Raw genomic sequence first — 15,686 nt, forward strand, 5'->3', positions numbered from 1 at the left:
TGTGGACAGCAATGCATGTCACAAGCAAAGCCACCAGCTGCCACATGCCTTCTGCTGGTAGTTGGATCCTTTTTCTTTTCTTTCTCCAACCCCTCCCCCATCTTTGCAAGGAAAAGCTCTTGAATTGGTAACCCGCCTAAACCACACCAGACTGCCACACTCCGGGGATCTTAATGAGAGCCATGAGTTCAATTCCTGGCCCCTCTCGCCTCCCACCCCCACCTCTTTCCCTCTGTCCCTCCAGCTTCTCCCTGAATCATCTCCCCACAGCAGGTAGATTATAAAACAAGACAGCAGATTTAGTCCCCAGTAGCCTTCTTTTAAACAGAGGAATGGCCCAGCCCCTAGGGAAGATGAACAGCAGGAGGAGAGAGAAGTTTATTCTCCCAAGTCTTTTATGTAAGAAAAATCAGTTTGAGCTGATTTGAGAATCGTTCTGACTTATGCCATAACATTTTCCTTTCAATGAGAGACTTTTCTGTCTTTCATGCATCGTCCTGTGCTTACCTGCTTTCATGCCAAGTTCCTTTTTTGATGCTGATAGGAGGTTTGAAATAGAAAATCAAGTTGACTAAAAGCCTGTGGATTAGCTGCCGTGAAACCTTGAAAATTCGACAAGAAAGGTCTAGAATGGCAAAGGCCTCAGATATGTGTCCTGAGAGCTGGTTTTCCTGGTTGACTTTCACATGCCCATGATTCAGCAAAGGGCACAGATGCATCTCACCTGATTTCAGCCTATAGAGGAAATCAGGCAGGAATGGGATCCCAGTTCCAGCCCTGAGCCTGAACTGCAGATCAGAGGCAGCATCTGTCCTGGTCACCCAGAGCCTTGCTTGAGCTTTCCAGCCTCCATAGAATGGAATCATGGTACCTATGTTCAGTGGTGACAGACTCATAATAGATGTGTGGGAAATTGAAGCCAAGGTGTTGTGATTTTTTTCAAGCAAAACTTAACTCAGATTAATTCCTCCTGATGTTATGCCCTTTTAAAAATTGGAGTATTTTTTTCCTCTCCTCTGGTTCCTCAAGTCCAGGACAAAGGTCAAGATGGTCAGCTCTGTCTCAACCAGCAAACTTTCTGCAAAGAGTTAGAGCATGAACATGTTTGGCTCTGTGAGCCCCCTGGTCTCTGTCCCAACTATTCAGTTCTGCCATTGGAACATGACAGCAACCATACATCATAAAAAAACCAGTGCATGTTGAATTCCCCTGATTGGTTACGTACAAGCTCCATTGGCTTGGCCTGCAAGCTCTGGTTTACCAGCCAACCCCTCTTATCAACAATTGGAGGTTATTAGAACTATCAACAATTGGAGGTTATTAGGTTATTTCTTGAATCCCACATTTTGCCTCTGATGCAGTGAATGCATCATCATCAGTCACTCTTCTGAGACCTGTGTCTGTGACCTCATTTAACCCTTACCTTTAGCCCTGTGATGCACAGAGAGTTTAAGAATCTTGCCTAAGGCATACAGCTCATTAAATGGCAGAGCCCAGACAAAAATCCAAGCCATGCTGACTCCCTCTGGGTCCCATGCCTCAGGCTTTTGAAGCCAGGCCTTCTCCCAGCATCACTAGAATGATTCCTGGTGCCCCCAGCATTCTTGGTGCTTCCCTGCTGCATCAATTTCCTATTGTTCTGTTCTGTAACAAATGGCCACAAACTTGGTAGCTGGGTAAAACCCCACATATTTATAATCTTCCAGTTCTAGAGTATAGGAATACAAAATGGGTCTCACTGGGCTAAATGGAAAGTGCCCTGAGGACTGGCTTCTCCTGGGGTCTCCAGGGGAGAATCTGCTTCCTTCTACACCCCAGCTCAGAAGCTGCCTACATCCCTTGGCTTGTGGCCCCTTCCTCCATACTCAAAGCCATTGATAGCCTTTCCTACCTCCCAGCATCACAACCCTCTTGCCCTGGCTCTTCTGCCTCCCTCTTACAGGACCTCGTGATAAATGGGCCACCTAGAAAATCCAGATAAACTGCCCATCTGTCAGCCAAACAGCAATCTTAATTCCACCTACAGCCTTAATCACCCTCCATAGAACCTAACACATTCACAGGTCCAGCAGTTAGAATGTGGATACTTGGGAGCATTATTCTGACCATTGCACACACATGCATTAGCTCCCCTGACCCACACAACAATCTACTGATGAGGTCCTATTGTGGTCATTGTACGGAGGGGGGACAATGAGTCCAGGATACCATGATTATATCACCCAAAATCCAACAGCTAATAGTGGAGATCCGGAGCTCTACAGGTGTCCAGCTCCACATGTGCCCTTAACTGCTGTTGAACCCCTTTACTAGGAAATAGGAATGTTGATCCTCTTGAAAGAATCAGTTAAATGAGAACAGATATGCCTCCCAGTGGCCATAGCCCCAGATGTGCATGGGACAGCCCTGGTTTGTGTATGTTGCTCCTCTTACACCCAGAAGTGTAGATGGTGCAGGTTGGGGTCACCCACCAGGGCTGATCACAGGTCAGGGCCTGTGCTCTTCATGACTGGGATTCTGAGTCCCAGGCAGGACTAGTCTGGGAGTAGAGGCATTGGGGACAGCTCGTGGTTATAAATTCCTCCTCTCTCTCTAGTGAACTGTCAATCAACAGTAACAGGTGCTTCGAAGCGACTGTTGTTGATGCATAGCTTCTGTGTGGGGAGAGGATATCATGACCTTTCTAGGCTTCTCTGAATTGTTTCCACTGGGGTCAGGGGGAGCTCTGGGATCAGGAGAGAAGTGTGTGCCTGGGACTCCTTGCCTGTCCAGGGTGGAGGGCAGAGTGCTGGTTAGTTCTTGTTCATTCCTCTTATGTTTTCCCTTCTCTCTTTCTTTTCCCAGACCGTTGAAAACTGTGTGTGCATCTTAAGGAACCTCTCCTACAGGCTGGCAGCAGAAACATCTCAGGGACAGCACCTGGGCACGGATGAGCTGGACAGTCTTCTCTGCGGCGAGGCCAATGACAAGGACATGGAGAGCTCTGGGTCTGGGGCTATATAAAGAAGAAAAAGAAATCCCAGGACCAGGTGATGCTGGACACTCACAGCTGTATGCACTCATTCCCTCCCTCCTTGCAATGTGATACCCAGTTTGCACTTCCACTGTGCGGTTAAATCACTGAAGCACCCGCACAGTTTTCCTTTGGGAATTTCACAGCTGAAATGGTGAAAGTTAAATAACTCCCCCCATGTCTTGCAGCTGAGCCAAGATGGGAAATTTCAAAATTAGAAAAAAATCCAGGCAAGGTGTGACAGCTCCTAGAGTGGAGGTGGACCCTGGGGCTGAGCCTACTATGTGTTGATTCCCACATGCACTGAGGTCCTCATGGGGCCAGGCTGGCTGCCATGTGGGTGGCAGAGATGCCTGGAATAGATGCTCTGTATGAAGGGAAGCACAAATTCCAATGAGTGCTTTATTGCACATTTGGAGAAGGTTTGGTTTTGCATCTTGAATTTGTTAGTGCGAGTCAGAATTCACAGCCCATCCAACAGAATGGCATCAGAAGTTTGGCTGTAGGGACTATTCAAAGCCCTTTGTGGCTGGAGAGGGAGACCTCTTTAAACAAAATGCTTTTCACCTTGTGCAACTGTAAGTGGGTCCCCTACAGTTAAGTAAAGGCCAGTAGGCAGCTACCCCTCCTCATTCCAGGGTATCAGAACAGCCTCCACCACATCCCCAGGGCCCCTGGGAGGTGAAGCCCTTACCCCCAGCCATCCTCACCCCAGGAAAGAGAGTAGTGGGAAGGAACTGTTCATTCTGCTGCTGACCAAAACCCTGCCACTGAGGATTTCCCTATTTCTCCCCACACTGGGGTCTCACATCCATGTCCTTCCCTGGATGCTGAGGTCACAAGTCCAGATTGCCCTGGACATTGTGGTCATATATCCAGCTTCTGAGGGTTATACTAACATGGAACCTGACCAGCCTGGGAAATAGGTTGGAATGCACAACACCCTCCATTGACAGTCTTTGAATTCAAGATAAATATGCAAATGCATTTGTCAAGATCACAGTGCAGAATTTCTAAACTATTTGAGAAATAATTTTGCCTCCAGTAAAGGTAAGGCTAAAGAAGATATTTTGAGTAAGAATCAATGAGAATGCATTCTTAAGTCTAATTCCTGAATTCTATTTGAATGCATCAGGGTTAGCATTTGTTTTAGGTTCCAGTTCTCTAGTGGTTTACAGCTCTCTGTACGTCGGACCACTCCTGGACTTATGCATTCATCTTACACATGCCTATACTTTGGAGATCCATGCTCACACTCTCTTTGACAGCACTGGTTCATTAGCCCTCTGAGAACTAAGCCTGGCCCCACTTTTTCCCCTGTCCTGAGTCAAGCTGTATCTTTCATCCTCTCCCTGAAAGGAAGGAATCTGTGGGTAAGTATTGAGCCCTGATTTTTAACCTCTTCAACCTCCCTCGGGGTGCAAGGGCCCCTGGCAAGTATTTACCAAACCCTCCCAATGAGAGCACCTGGCTAGGTGCTGCCTTGCCCTTGGGTTTTGCACCTATATAGACAGATAGATAGATGGAGGAAAGACAGGAGAGCCCTGCCCTACCCCGACATTTCAGAGATCACTGTTACTGGTACCCAGGTGCCCTGCAAGATTCACAGTAATACCCGAGCTGCCAGGGAAGCAGGAATTTAGTCACCAGGACCCTTTGTGCGTGATCTTTGGGCATTTTGTTAATACAGAAAAATGAGGTGTGGTGACATAATTAAGGGAATTTAGTAGGAGCTCCCTGTTCCTATGAGAGAAGTGTCTTATCACTGAACTCATTCCACATTTTTTGCATATACTACTAATAATAACAATAATGAGTTTTATGTATTTTACTGTTTGCACATTCTCTGGAAACTGCACAGCCCCTTCTCACCTGTACCCAGGGGGTGTCTCTCCTGCCACCTTGACAGCTCTGCAGGGGAGAGCAGGTTGGGCATAGTAGACTGTGCTGAGGCAGTTTGTCACTGGACAGCATGACCTTTCTCTCTGCCAGCAACTTTCTCTTTTTGCTGCAATGCTGAAGAGCTATAGAGAATTCCACTGCCGGGCACACCATGATGTTGTGAGCCAGTCCCTGTTTTTAGAAAATGAAGTTGCTTCTAATTTTTCACTAGTGTAAATTGTAATAAACACCCATGTGGTTAAACCTCACCTACGTCCTTAATTGTGTCTTAAAGATACATCTTCAAAATGAAATATCTAGACCAAATGAATGTTTAAAGGCTTTTGATACATGAACAAAAATTTATCTATCACGTTGCCAATGACAATTTAGGTATGTGGAGTTGATTTCCTTATTATCACTTTATGGATCTGCCTGTCATGACACTGTTGAAACTCTCAGCTTTTCATTTCCTAGCATCACAAGTTGTTTTTCTTCTCTCCAGCAGTTTTCCTTTTCTTATTAGTAACCATGATTTTTCTTTTGTGTTCAATACCATTTTCTCTCCAGCCATATGCTTCTTTCAGCTGCCACACACTCCTCTTGGCTGTTTCCAGGCTAGACTTGCTCTGTGAAAACCCCACCATATGCCAGGAGCTTGTTGATTCAAGACATGGAATATCATGTGTTAGAATTAGTGAACCACTTGCTCCTCCAAAGATCAGCTGCACGTTTTGCTGCAGAAACTCTCCTGTATCTATGAATGAGATTTTTCTTCTGCCTTTTCCTCACTTCCAAAAGCATCTGAAGATGTTGCTTATTTATTTTCTGTGAATTTCCAGACTTAAAGCTCTATTTCACCTGTCTCATCAAGTTGTCTTAATTACATTTTGCCACTCAGTACTCCATGCCACCAATACTCTGTCTTGGACCACTACACCAGAGTTCCTCAGCTTTGCTGCTAGAGACATTTGCAGCTGAGTGATTCTCTGCTATGGGTCTGTGCTGTGCATTGTGGGGTATTTATCAGCATCCCTGGGTCCTACCAGATGGCATTAGCACCACCAACCCCACCCTGCCCCTGTTATGATAACCAGATATCTCTGCAGAGATTAACAGCTGTACTTTGAGAGGGAACATTGCCTTGGTTGTTAAGTCCAGTCCAGGGTACTAGACTGGTGTGTGTGTGTGTGTGTGTGTGTGTGTGTGTGTGTGTGTTTTAGAGATTAAATCTAGAACTCCATGCATGCTAGGCAAATGCTCTACCACATCCCCAGCCCTAGCTCTCTTTTGAGGGCTGAATCATCAAACAACCAAGATTCCATGGTGATCTTGAGGGATGTTGACATGTAGGTCACAAAGCCCCTTTAGCAAGCAGATCACAGGGGGCATCGCATCTCAGGTTCCCTGGATTGGGAGGGGAACTTGGAAGTAGAGAGAATGGCAGGGGAGCATCCTGCTGTTCCAGGTGGTTCCAGCAGTGACTTGGAGAAGGGTCAGGAAAGTCCTGTGATGCTGAGTAACCATGGTAGCAGGCCTCTCAGGGCACACACATTAGCCAGCCTCATTCTTCCAACCTCCCTCCCTGTTAGATTAGAAGAAAATTGTCTACTGCTATAACTATTAATCCTGCTTCATCGTGGAGAAATTGGAAAAGTGGAACAAGAGAAGAGCCAGCAAAAGATAATGCAGCTACTTTCCCTCTTTTTACACTTCCCTCTTTTACACTTTAGGTGTCACATTTGTGATGAGCCCGCAGATACTACTTTCCTACGCCCCCTGCTCCCCTGTCAGCTCTTCTAGAAGAGGGAAATCTCATCCTTGTTGAGTTGACATTTCATAATCTTATTTTTCTAGATCTCACTATCTCTTTAAATGATAATGTTAATTTAAAATGTTTAAGGGGATGATAAAGTAGAAAATAGAACAAACAAAATAGCCAATGCAGTATTTTCTATTTCTTATTACATTAGTAGCTAGACTCGCTGTTCTAACTGGCTTCCTTTGAGAAGCCAGTGTTACTACTCTTTCATCATCCAAGTTGACACACTTGCAAAATGACTTGTGTCTTTCCCTAGTGTCCTTTATGTCCAATGCAAAGAGTGGGGTGGGTCTCAAATAAGGAACCAGGAGCAGTACAATAAGGATTTTTCACGTTCAGTGTTTTTGTTAATACTTGGAAGAGGTGTGCAGGCTTCATGAATAGTCATCTAAAGGCTTCATGCAAAGTTATCTCTGAATGGTTTTGATTAAAAAACCCAAGATGCTTTATGTACTGAGCCTCCTTTTTATAAAGTTGAAACTGAGTGACAAACTCATTGAAAATGACCTTTAGTGGGATGTCCAACATCCATCGATTGACATCATTTAGCTCTGACTTAAGCTAAGCTGTATGCTAATGGAGAGGAAAAGGTTATGAATTTTGAATTTGTCTCTTGGAAAATAAGTAATAAAATTCTGGAAATTATTTGTGACAGTTAAATAACTTTATAGTATCTCAATCAACATTTCCATTTTTATGTTGCAAGGATATGAGGCAAATGTCTATTTTCTTCCAGTAAAAATTTCAAGACTAAGAAACTTAAATCAGATTCTGGAATAGAGTTTGGTTTTCACATTTATTTACATATACACACCTACATACAGATGGATGTATATAAAATGACTGTGAGGAAGCTTAGTGTGTGTCATATATGTTATATTTGTTTTAAATACATTAATGGATACAAACGGGCTAAACAGATCGGTACCCCACCCTAAAATTATAAAGGAATAGCTTTGTTTTACTGTGGTTTTTCTCAGAAATATGAAAATATTTTCCCCAAATATATGCATATTTTATTTCTGTCCTATTTATAATCATTTCCTTTGTTTTTCACAAAAGTCAAAAACTTCATGTAATCAAAGGTCAGAATCATTATTTCAATTTTTAATATTTTTAAATGTCATAGTGAAGATAGATTTGAAGTGTAGACAAAAATGAAAGAAACGTTTTATCAAAGCATTTTTATAATTGTTGCATGTTTTTATAATGCATGATGCTTAGGGAAAAGCACCATCTCCCATTGTGCTTTGAATCTTATTTGTTCATTTAACTTTTATTGTTATCATTTGTCCAAATGCTATAATCTTTATAATTCTCATTTCTAGTGGTGGACTGGTATTTCTTTGTGCATTTAAACCGTAATTTTAAAATTATGTGTAATTAATTTTTAATTACATGCTCTCCCATTATTAATTATGTTTAATTCAAAGCAAATTTAACTATCAGGATTGCTGTAGGAACCAGATTTGCCTATAGCTCATGTCAGTGCATCTAATAAAACCATAGCAATATTCTCTCTTTCATCCATTCTGTCATTTGTTTGTTAGATGCAATATGGTACCACAAATCAAGCAAATATGTTTTTACAAATTATGTAAAAATTGACCACAGTTATGTATGAATTATGCATAAATTATAATAATTTTGCATTAGTGCAGGCTTTCCATTGTTGATAACTTTCGATGCAACAGCTGATATATGTAAATATAATGTGTACTACCTTGATCTTTACCCTTCTTCTACCCATCCAAAACCGCCCTATCTCTGCTTGTTCTTTCCTATGTGGGTTGTGTCAGAATAGTTCTCAGAGAGCTAATCCTGAGTGGCTACCAGTTGCAGACACTTTTATATATGTCCCAACCCCCCACAAACTCCATCCTAAGCTCTCTGTGGCAGGAATGGCTCTCCTAATCCCTGAACAGTTGACCCTCTCTGTCATCAGTATTCACTGGATTCTATAACACCTGCTTTTGTTTTGTTTGTGATGTTTGAGGATGGAAATATGAGGAAGTTATTAAAGACATTTACTCTCTTGTTTTTCTTCCACCAGTGGGATGGAGTAGGACCTCTTCCAGACTATGCAGAACCACCCAAAGGGATCCAGATGCTGTGGCACCCCTCCATAGTCAAACCCTACCTCACACTGCTCTCTAAGTGCTCAAACCCAGACACACTGGAAGGGGCAGCAGGTGCCCTGCAGAACTTGGCTGCAGGGAGCTGGAAGGTATGGCTAGTTCGTTGCAATACGAAAGAATCTGGAGTTGCACCAAGTCTTGAGAAAATAATGCAAGTGTAGTTCCAAGAGGTGCAATTCTAACAAAGAGGTTTAGGGGAAAAAAAAACAATTATATTGAGTTGTTGGGCTTAGAAAGTTGAAAAAAAACTTAAAAAGAAATTCTTCTTAAGGTTTCAGAAGTCTTTGAAGACCACTGGTGAATAATATGATCATTGAAAAGGCTGTGAAATTCTTGTGATTCTATGGGGACAGCTGATCTGCTTGACTTTCAGGGACAATTGTGACATGTGTATGTTTTCAAAGCACCATCATTGGCTGTTAAAGGAGCTCATCTGCAAACACCCATATGAGTATTCTAGATGTTGTACTGGATTCCAGCCCCCAAAAAGACCCCTTGCATTTTTAAATCATGAGCTTACAGAGTAGAACAGTATTGTTAATTCCATTTGACAAAAATATTTTTAAAAATGTATGATTTTGACGAGATTAAGAGGGCCCTTTCTCCAAGTCCTTATAAACTGACACTATTCCTGCTTGATTTTCACAGAAAATTCTCAAGACCCTGATTTTTGGTAGGAAAAGATTCACCAGGGAAAAAAATTCTTGATTGTGGTCATCATAGTTACAAACACCAATTTGCCTTGCTGCTGTAAAATATAAAAATGTGTGACCACTCTTAGAGAAATGGAGATAGAATGTTTGGGGAAATGTCAAGAGAAAAAAACATCAAAAAAAGTTTTGATTTGCCATCATGTTCCATCCATTTAATATCAAAATCAGGAGTTTGGATGTTCATAAACCACTCTTTTCTTTGACATTCATTCTCTTCAAAGTGATGTTAACATTGACACATAGCTTCAGAATTTTCAGAAGCTCAGAGGCATAGATGTCACTCATCTTGGCCTCACATTATCATGTGACTGCACATTTCCTTGTGCTCATATGGTCCAATATCAGCCTTCTTGTCACTTCTCTCTCTCTCTCTCTCTCTCTCTCTCTCTCTCTCTCTCTCTCTCTCTCATCCTTGTTTCCATTACCCCAGCCCTAGCTCTTCCTTCCAGCTGTGACATCACAGCTCATGGGCCTGGTCTCTGAGTGTGCCTGGGGAGCTGCTTGCTGCTGTGTGGACAGGCTCAACCTTCCTTGAGAGCCTGAAAAATGAACATGATTGTTCCTTTCCCTCCCTGCCTGTAAAACATCCCTGGTGTTTCTACCTACAGAATTCAGGTCAGGCCAGGCTGGAAGATGTCTTCTACTTTCAACCAGAGATAGGTGCAGACAACTTTCAAAAGCAGAGTCCCACCAGTCAGAAGGCCAGAGTGTGGCCTTATAGGACTAGGAAGGTCATTAATGGAAATCACTTCTTTGAAGTGGCCCTCACATCTCATGCCCCTGTAAGCTTAATATGGTCCAGTAATTTTTTATTCAAACCACAGTTCAAACCCAGGACCTGCCTTTTTAGAGGGTGGTGATCTTGGGCAGATTACACCTCTCATGGGTCTCACGTGTGTCATCTTCAAACAGAGAAGACCATAGCTGCCAAGAACTCTACCATGCAGATCCATCACCACCTGGATGCAAAGATGGGAACGAGATGACATGGCCCAAGGATTGTCACATTTTGTGGTCAAGAATCCCCACCAGCACTCCTGCCTTATGGCACTATCTCAACAGGCATGGAAAGGAAGGGGACTGTGAGCTGAGACTAACCTGAGGTACAAAGACCTGGATATCCAGATGGTGACAAATCTAATGTGATATCTAAGCTCTGTATATAACCAACTATCTTGTTCCCTGTAAAAATATATAGTTCCTTCTTATGATAATCTAAAAATCATGAAATATCTTTGGGCACTTGAAGATTTTGAATATAAGACTTTGACTTTTAAACTCAGATTCTTTATGTTCAAAACGTTAAGAGGATCTGGAAGGAATATGTAAAAGACCCAAATCAAACTTCTAGAGTTGAAAATAACATGTCTTAAACTACGACATTTCGTTGCATTTAAATGGAATTAATAGAAGATTATTGTAAAAAGAAAAAAAAATGTGTGAACTTGAAGACAATAAGGGAGATTATCCAAAAGAAAAGAAGAATGCAGAGTGCATCTTGAGAATTGAGTAGTCTTGAGAAATGCAGTGAACCCTCCCACAAGGGAAGGAAGAGAAGAAAATAAAATATTTAAGGAAATAATGGTTGAAATTCTTTCACATTTTAAGAAAACCAGAAATTTGCAGATTCAAGTAGCTCAAGGAACCCAAAAAACAAGAAACATGAAGAAACTATACCAAAGTACATTATAATTCAGTTGCTCAGAACTGGCAATAAAAGGAAAATCTTAGAATCAGCAAGAGAAAAAAGATGTGTTGAATACCAAGAGCCATGTTGCATCTGACAGCGAAGGTCAAGAGCAGTGTTATGGATCATTTATCCCTTCATACCACAAGTCCTTGCTAAGCTTCTAAGACTGACTCTAGAAGAGAATCTGGTCTGTGAGCCCCTGAAGGGCCAACACCAATTTCCACTTGTCTCTGCACCCCACTGCTTGGCTGAGCAAAGATGTCCCAATTTTAGATTACATAATGCCAATTATGAAAGATGTATAACAATTATTCTCAACATTTAACCCAAGCAGTACCTGTCCACATGTCTTTCTTTTAGATATTAAACATCTATCTATCAGTAAGAATTTAGTAACATATTAAGGACCAAGCCATCCTCAGATGGTCACAATTAAGACCGTTACTTGGTCTTTTGATTCAGATAAAAATACACTTATTATGCAGAATAAAGTTGGTAGAGTTGTTTTTGCAGAATCTGGGCTCAGCTGTGCTGGCAAGCTGAAGGTTTAGAAGTGTGGCCCTGCTCTGCAGTTCCTGCAGTGTGGAACTATCTGTGCAAGTCACCAGACTTGTATCTCAGGGGCAACCAGGCCAGCATGAGAACTGCTGACAGGTGTGGGTAGTTAGGTGTTAGGGGTAAGAAAATGGCAGATTTGAAAAATGTTCTCTATTTCTATATTCTCCGATTATCTCCTAATTTGGATTATATAATACCAATTATGAAAGATATGTGACAATTATTCTCCGTGTATTCTGGAACGAGCATCTTGCTATTTCCAGAATATAAGCCTATGTATTAGTGTAGCACAGTTGCCCCAGTGTGACTACTGACCACACACATCCAGGGGACATTTATTTGGTAAATTTTTATAGAGTAAATACTATTAAGAAGGTGAAACTGAAGTCAAGAACATAGAAGTTGTTATGTATTTTAGACAAAGTTTAACAACTATACCACTGGAATTCCCAGTCTGCACTATAGACATGAACTAGAAAATTCAGATGCACAGTAAAAAGTCAGGGCAGATACCCTGATGGCAAAGAGAGAAGAAAGAAGAGTTAGGAAAAGTAAACATGCAGATACAAGAAAGAAAAGCTCCCAGAGTTTGTTCTAATAACTGGTAGTCAAAGTGCTGAACTTCTGTCATCAAGAACATGTTAAATTGCCACTAATAAATTTTAGAAGACAGAAAAAATTTTAGAATGCCAGTCTTATTCTAAGCTCTGCCTCCCAAATAATTCTAGACAAGTGAGTTAGTCCTCAAGCGGGGTGAGTTGCTACTAAGGAACATTCTGTGCAGTTGTAAATAAATATATACTTATGTAGGGTCTCTTTTATTAAAATACAAATACAAAGGTACATATATAATTCAATCACATTATCAACATCTATTACATAATTTATTAATTTACAATGTGGGAAGGGAGGTGGACAATTCTTGGACAAGATTGGGAAAAATTTCATTGAACCAAAAACTAACAAATTACTTCAAGAAAATTGAGAATTAAGTGTGCAGACACCAAGCAGGGAAACCCTTACTTTCAAAAGTCTATTTCAAAAGACAGTTCTTGAATAATTAAAATATTGACAGGATACACAATAGAATTGACTTTCACACAGATAGTATTGCTGTCTGAAATCTAGAGTCTAAGATTGTGTTTTTATAGCAATTGTAAAAATTTTGTGGTATTTCTTTAGTGTCCTTAACTTTTTATGGCCCAACAAAAACAGAAATGTGAAGGTAAAAACCAGAATTTTGCATAGAGACAGCTTTTTATAGACCTCATTGTCTGAAACAATAACTTTTCTTTATGGGAAGAGCATGCACACTCTTTTTTTTTTCTGTAACAAATTGACTAGCAAACTAGATCCTCGTAATGGCCCTAAACACTTTTTAAAGTTTAAAACACTCATTACTTGGTTTATGAGCATCAGAAAAAGATAATAGCATTATGCAGAAGCAAAGTGATACATGTTTTTCATAGAGGACATGGACATCAGTTGCCTTTTTCTCATTTACATTACCATGGTTTTGTGTGTGGCAGAATATTAAAACAATTGGATATAGTAGCCTGAAGATTTCCAAAATGTGAATGAATACTTTTGAAGTGTCATTCCAATGTGCAGTCAGTTGACATCTTAATGTTATGGCCTCACAAACCAAGATTTTCTTGTCATATGTAGATTTTTCTTATTTTAAATCAGATTGCAGCTATAACATCTAGCACAGCTTCTTTCGCAATTGAGACCTATCTACCTTCACCTTCTTCCTTCCATATTTTGAACACACTACCACCACCACATCTCTAAAAAAACAGAATTCAGTGCCTTTTTTTTTTTTGCAAACCAAAGGTTTTTTATTTTTTTATTTTGTAATTAGTACTTTGATGTACTTTTTGAAGAAAATGGTTCTTAACTTTGATGTATATTAGAGTCCCATCTCCAGGGACACCAAGATACACTAGCTCTTATCTTAAGGCCTGCTCAGGAATTCAAAAATATCTCAGTTGATAACTACTGATTTAGAGTCTGTAAAACCCATTGTAGATAGAAACAGCCTGCTCATTTTCTGAAAAAATATCTTCTTCCAATTTTGAATTGTTTTTAATGGTGAAAGCTTAAAACATGTATTTTTCTCTGAGACATTTCATTTCTTTGATCAATAAAAAGATAAAAACAATTTTCTCCAGGAATATCCTGATCCAAATTTCCTCCTTATCTTACTGCATGTAATGAATAATTAATTCTAATTGAGTAGCCAATTTCAGCCAGCATTACCACTATTGGTATTAATACCTACAGTTAGAACAAAGTTTAAATTGTTGTGTATATATAATAGGAATTTCAAGACAACTACTCTCTTGTTTTAGTATAAGCTTTTACAACACACCCTTGGATGAAGATATCACAAGCCTCTTCAGTTTAAGGAGGATTCTAACTTTATATTTCCACTTAATGAAGCCCCTTATGTTGAAAGACCAATTTAATTAAGTGTACAGGCTTAATGAGCTCATCGAAAACATTAAATGTGAGTGGCCACCAACGGCAACCTCAGGCTGGGAAGGCTGTGGGGAATGCTTCAGCCCCCCGTGGGTGAAGATATGAGGCATCCAAGTTGCTGTCCAGCCCAGGAGTCATACAGGTGACCAGCATGGTTAGCCTTCCGGGCTAGTGCCTTCCCCTCAGCTCCAGTCTTAGCTCATTTCTGCAACCAGAACCCCTCATTTTTCACTCCACACCCAGATATTCCTCCTCACACTTTGTTTCATGGCTTCTTTGAGTGTCTCTGCTTAAATGTGGTTGAGTATGGAAAGAATGCCCTTCATGTCCCAGTGAATGAGCAAAGGAGAAGAAAATAGCTGGGCCATGTCACAGGCCTGTAATTCCAGTGGCTCAGGAGGCTGAGGTGGAAGAATTCAGCAATTTAGCAAGGCCCTATCTCCAAATAAAACCTAAAATAGGCTGGAGATATGTCAGTGGTTAAGATGTATCAGTGGAAAGGAAGGAAGGAGGGAGGGATAGAGGGGGGAGGGAGGGAGAAAAGAAAGATATATGCATATTGATACTTCGAGATACAACCCTGCCTCCAACCATTCCCCTAAAGTGCTGTGGTATTAGCATTACGTTTCCATGAGCTACTTTCCATGAATTAAATCTTCCTATCACTTCTGAAAAACAGTTGTCCCCAACATCTACAGGGAATTGGTTCTAGGACCTCTCTGCTCAAAAACCAAAATCCATGGATGCTCAAGTCCTTTGTATAAAGCAGCATAGTATTCTCATATAACCCATGCACATTCTCTTCTATACTTCAGACCCTCTTTAGATTACTTCTAATTCCTAATATACTATGTAAATAGTTGTTTTACTCTATTACTTTGTGAGTAATGACAAGAAAAAAGAAAGCCTTGCATATTCAGTACAGATGCAATTTTTAAAGACATTTTTAAAATTAGTTACTGAATTCATAGGTTTGGAACCTGAAAATATGGCCGACTATTCTCCTCCTCCTCCCCCTCCTCCCCCTCCTCTCCCTCCTCTTCTCCTCCAGTTCCTCCTCCTCCCCCCTCCCCCTTTCCCTCTCTCCTTTTTGCTTCTACCTTGTGCCTTATGCCTGGATGAGTTTGAACTGTGCTCTTGGTTTATGGAGGCAAGGCAGTATGTGTTTTGAGTTGCTTTTTAGTCTTTAAGACAGGATGTTTTAGAAGCATCTCTATCTAGTATCTAGTTCCCTTCCCATCCCCTAACACAGGTGTGGCATCCAGATACCTCTGGGCTTTGGTGAAGAGGCTGCCTCAGATTTAATATAGGAGAGAAGATAATTGGTGTCCTTGAAGGTCAAATCTTTGGCCTTGCTTTTTTCTACTGAACTAAGAAATAACAAATG

General features: G+C 41.0%; 1 protein-coding gene across 1 annotated transcript in view; it reads left to right on the top strand.

Moving 5' to 3' along the window:
• Positions 1–15,686, top strand: part of LOC143386426 (transport and Golgi organization protein 1 homolog) — a 75,628-nt gene that overhangs the window by 18,034 nt on the left and 41,908 nt on the right. Inside the window, exons 2-4 of the mRNA XM_077107961.1 lie at positions 2,889–2,987; positions 8,045–8,054; positions 8,770–8,943. Coding sequence (XP_076964076.1) covers positions 2,889–2,987; positions 8,045–8,054; positions 8,770–8,943 — 283 coding nt within the window. The remainder of the gene's footprint in view (positions 1–2,888; positions 2,988–8,044; positions 8,055–8,769; positions 8,944–15,686) is intronic.

The sequence above is a fragment of the Callospermophilus lateralis genome, unplaced genomic scaffold, assembly GCF_048772815.1.
Source record: "Callospermophilus lateralis isolate mCalLat2 unplaced genomic scaffold, mCalLat2.hap1 Scaffold_101, whole genome shotgun sequence".
Classification (NCBI taxonomy): Eukaryota; Metazoa; Chordata; class Mammalia; order Rodentia; family Sciuridae; genus Callospermophilus; species Callospermophilus lateralis.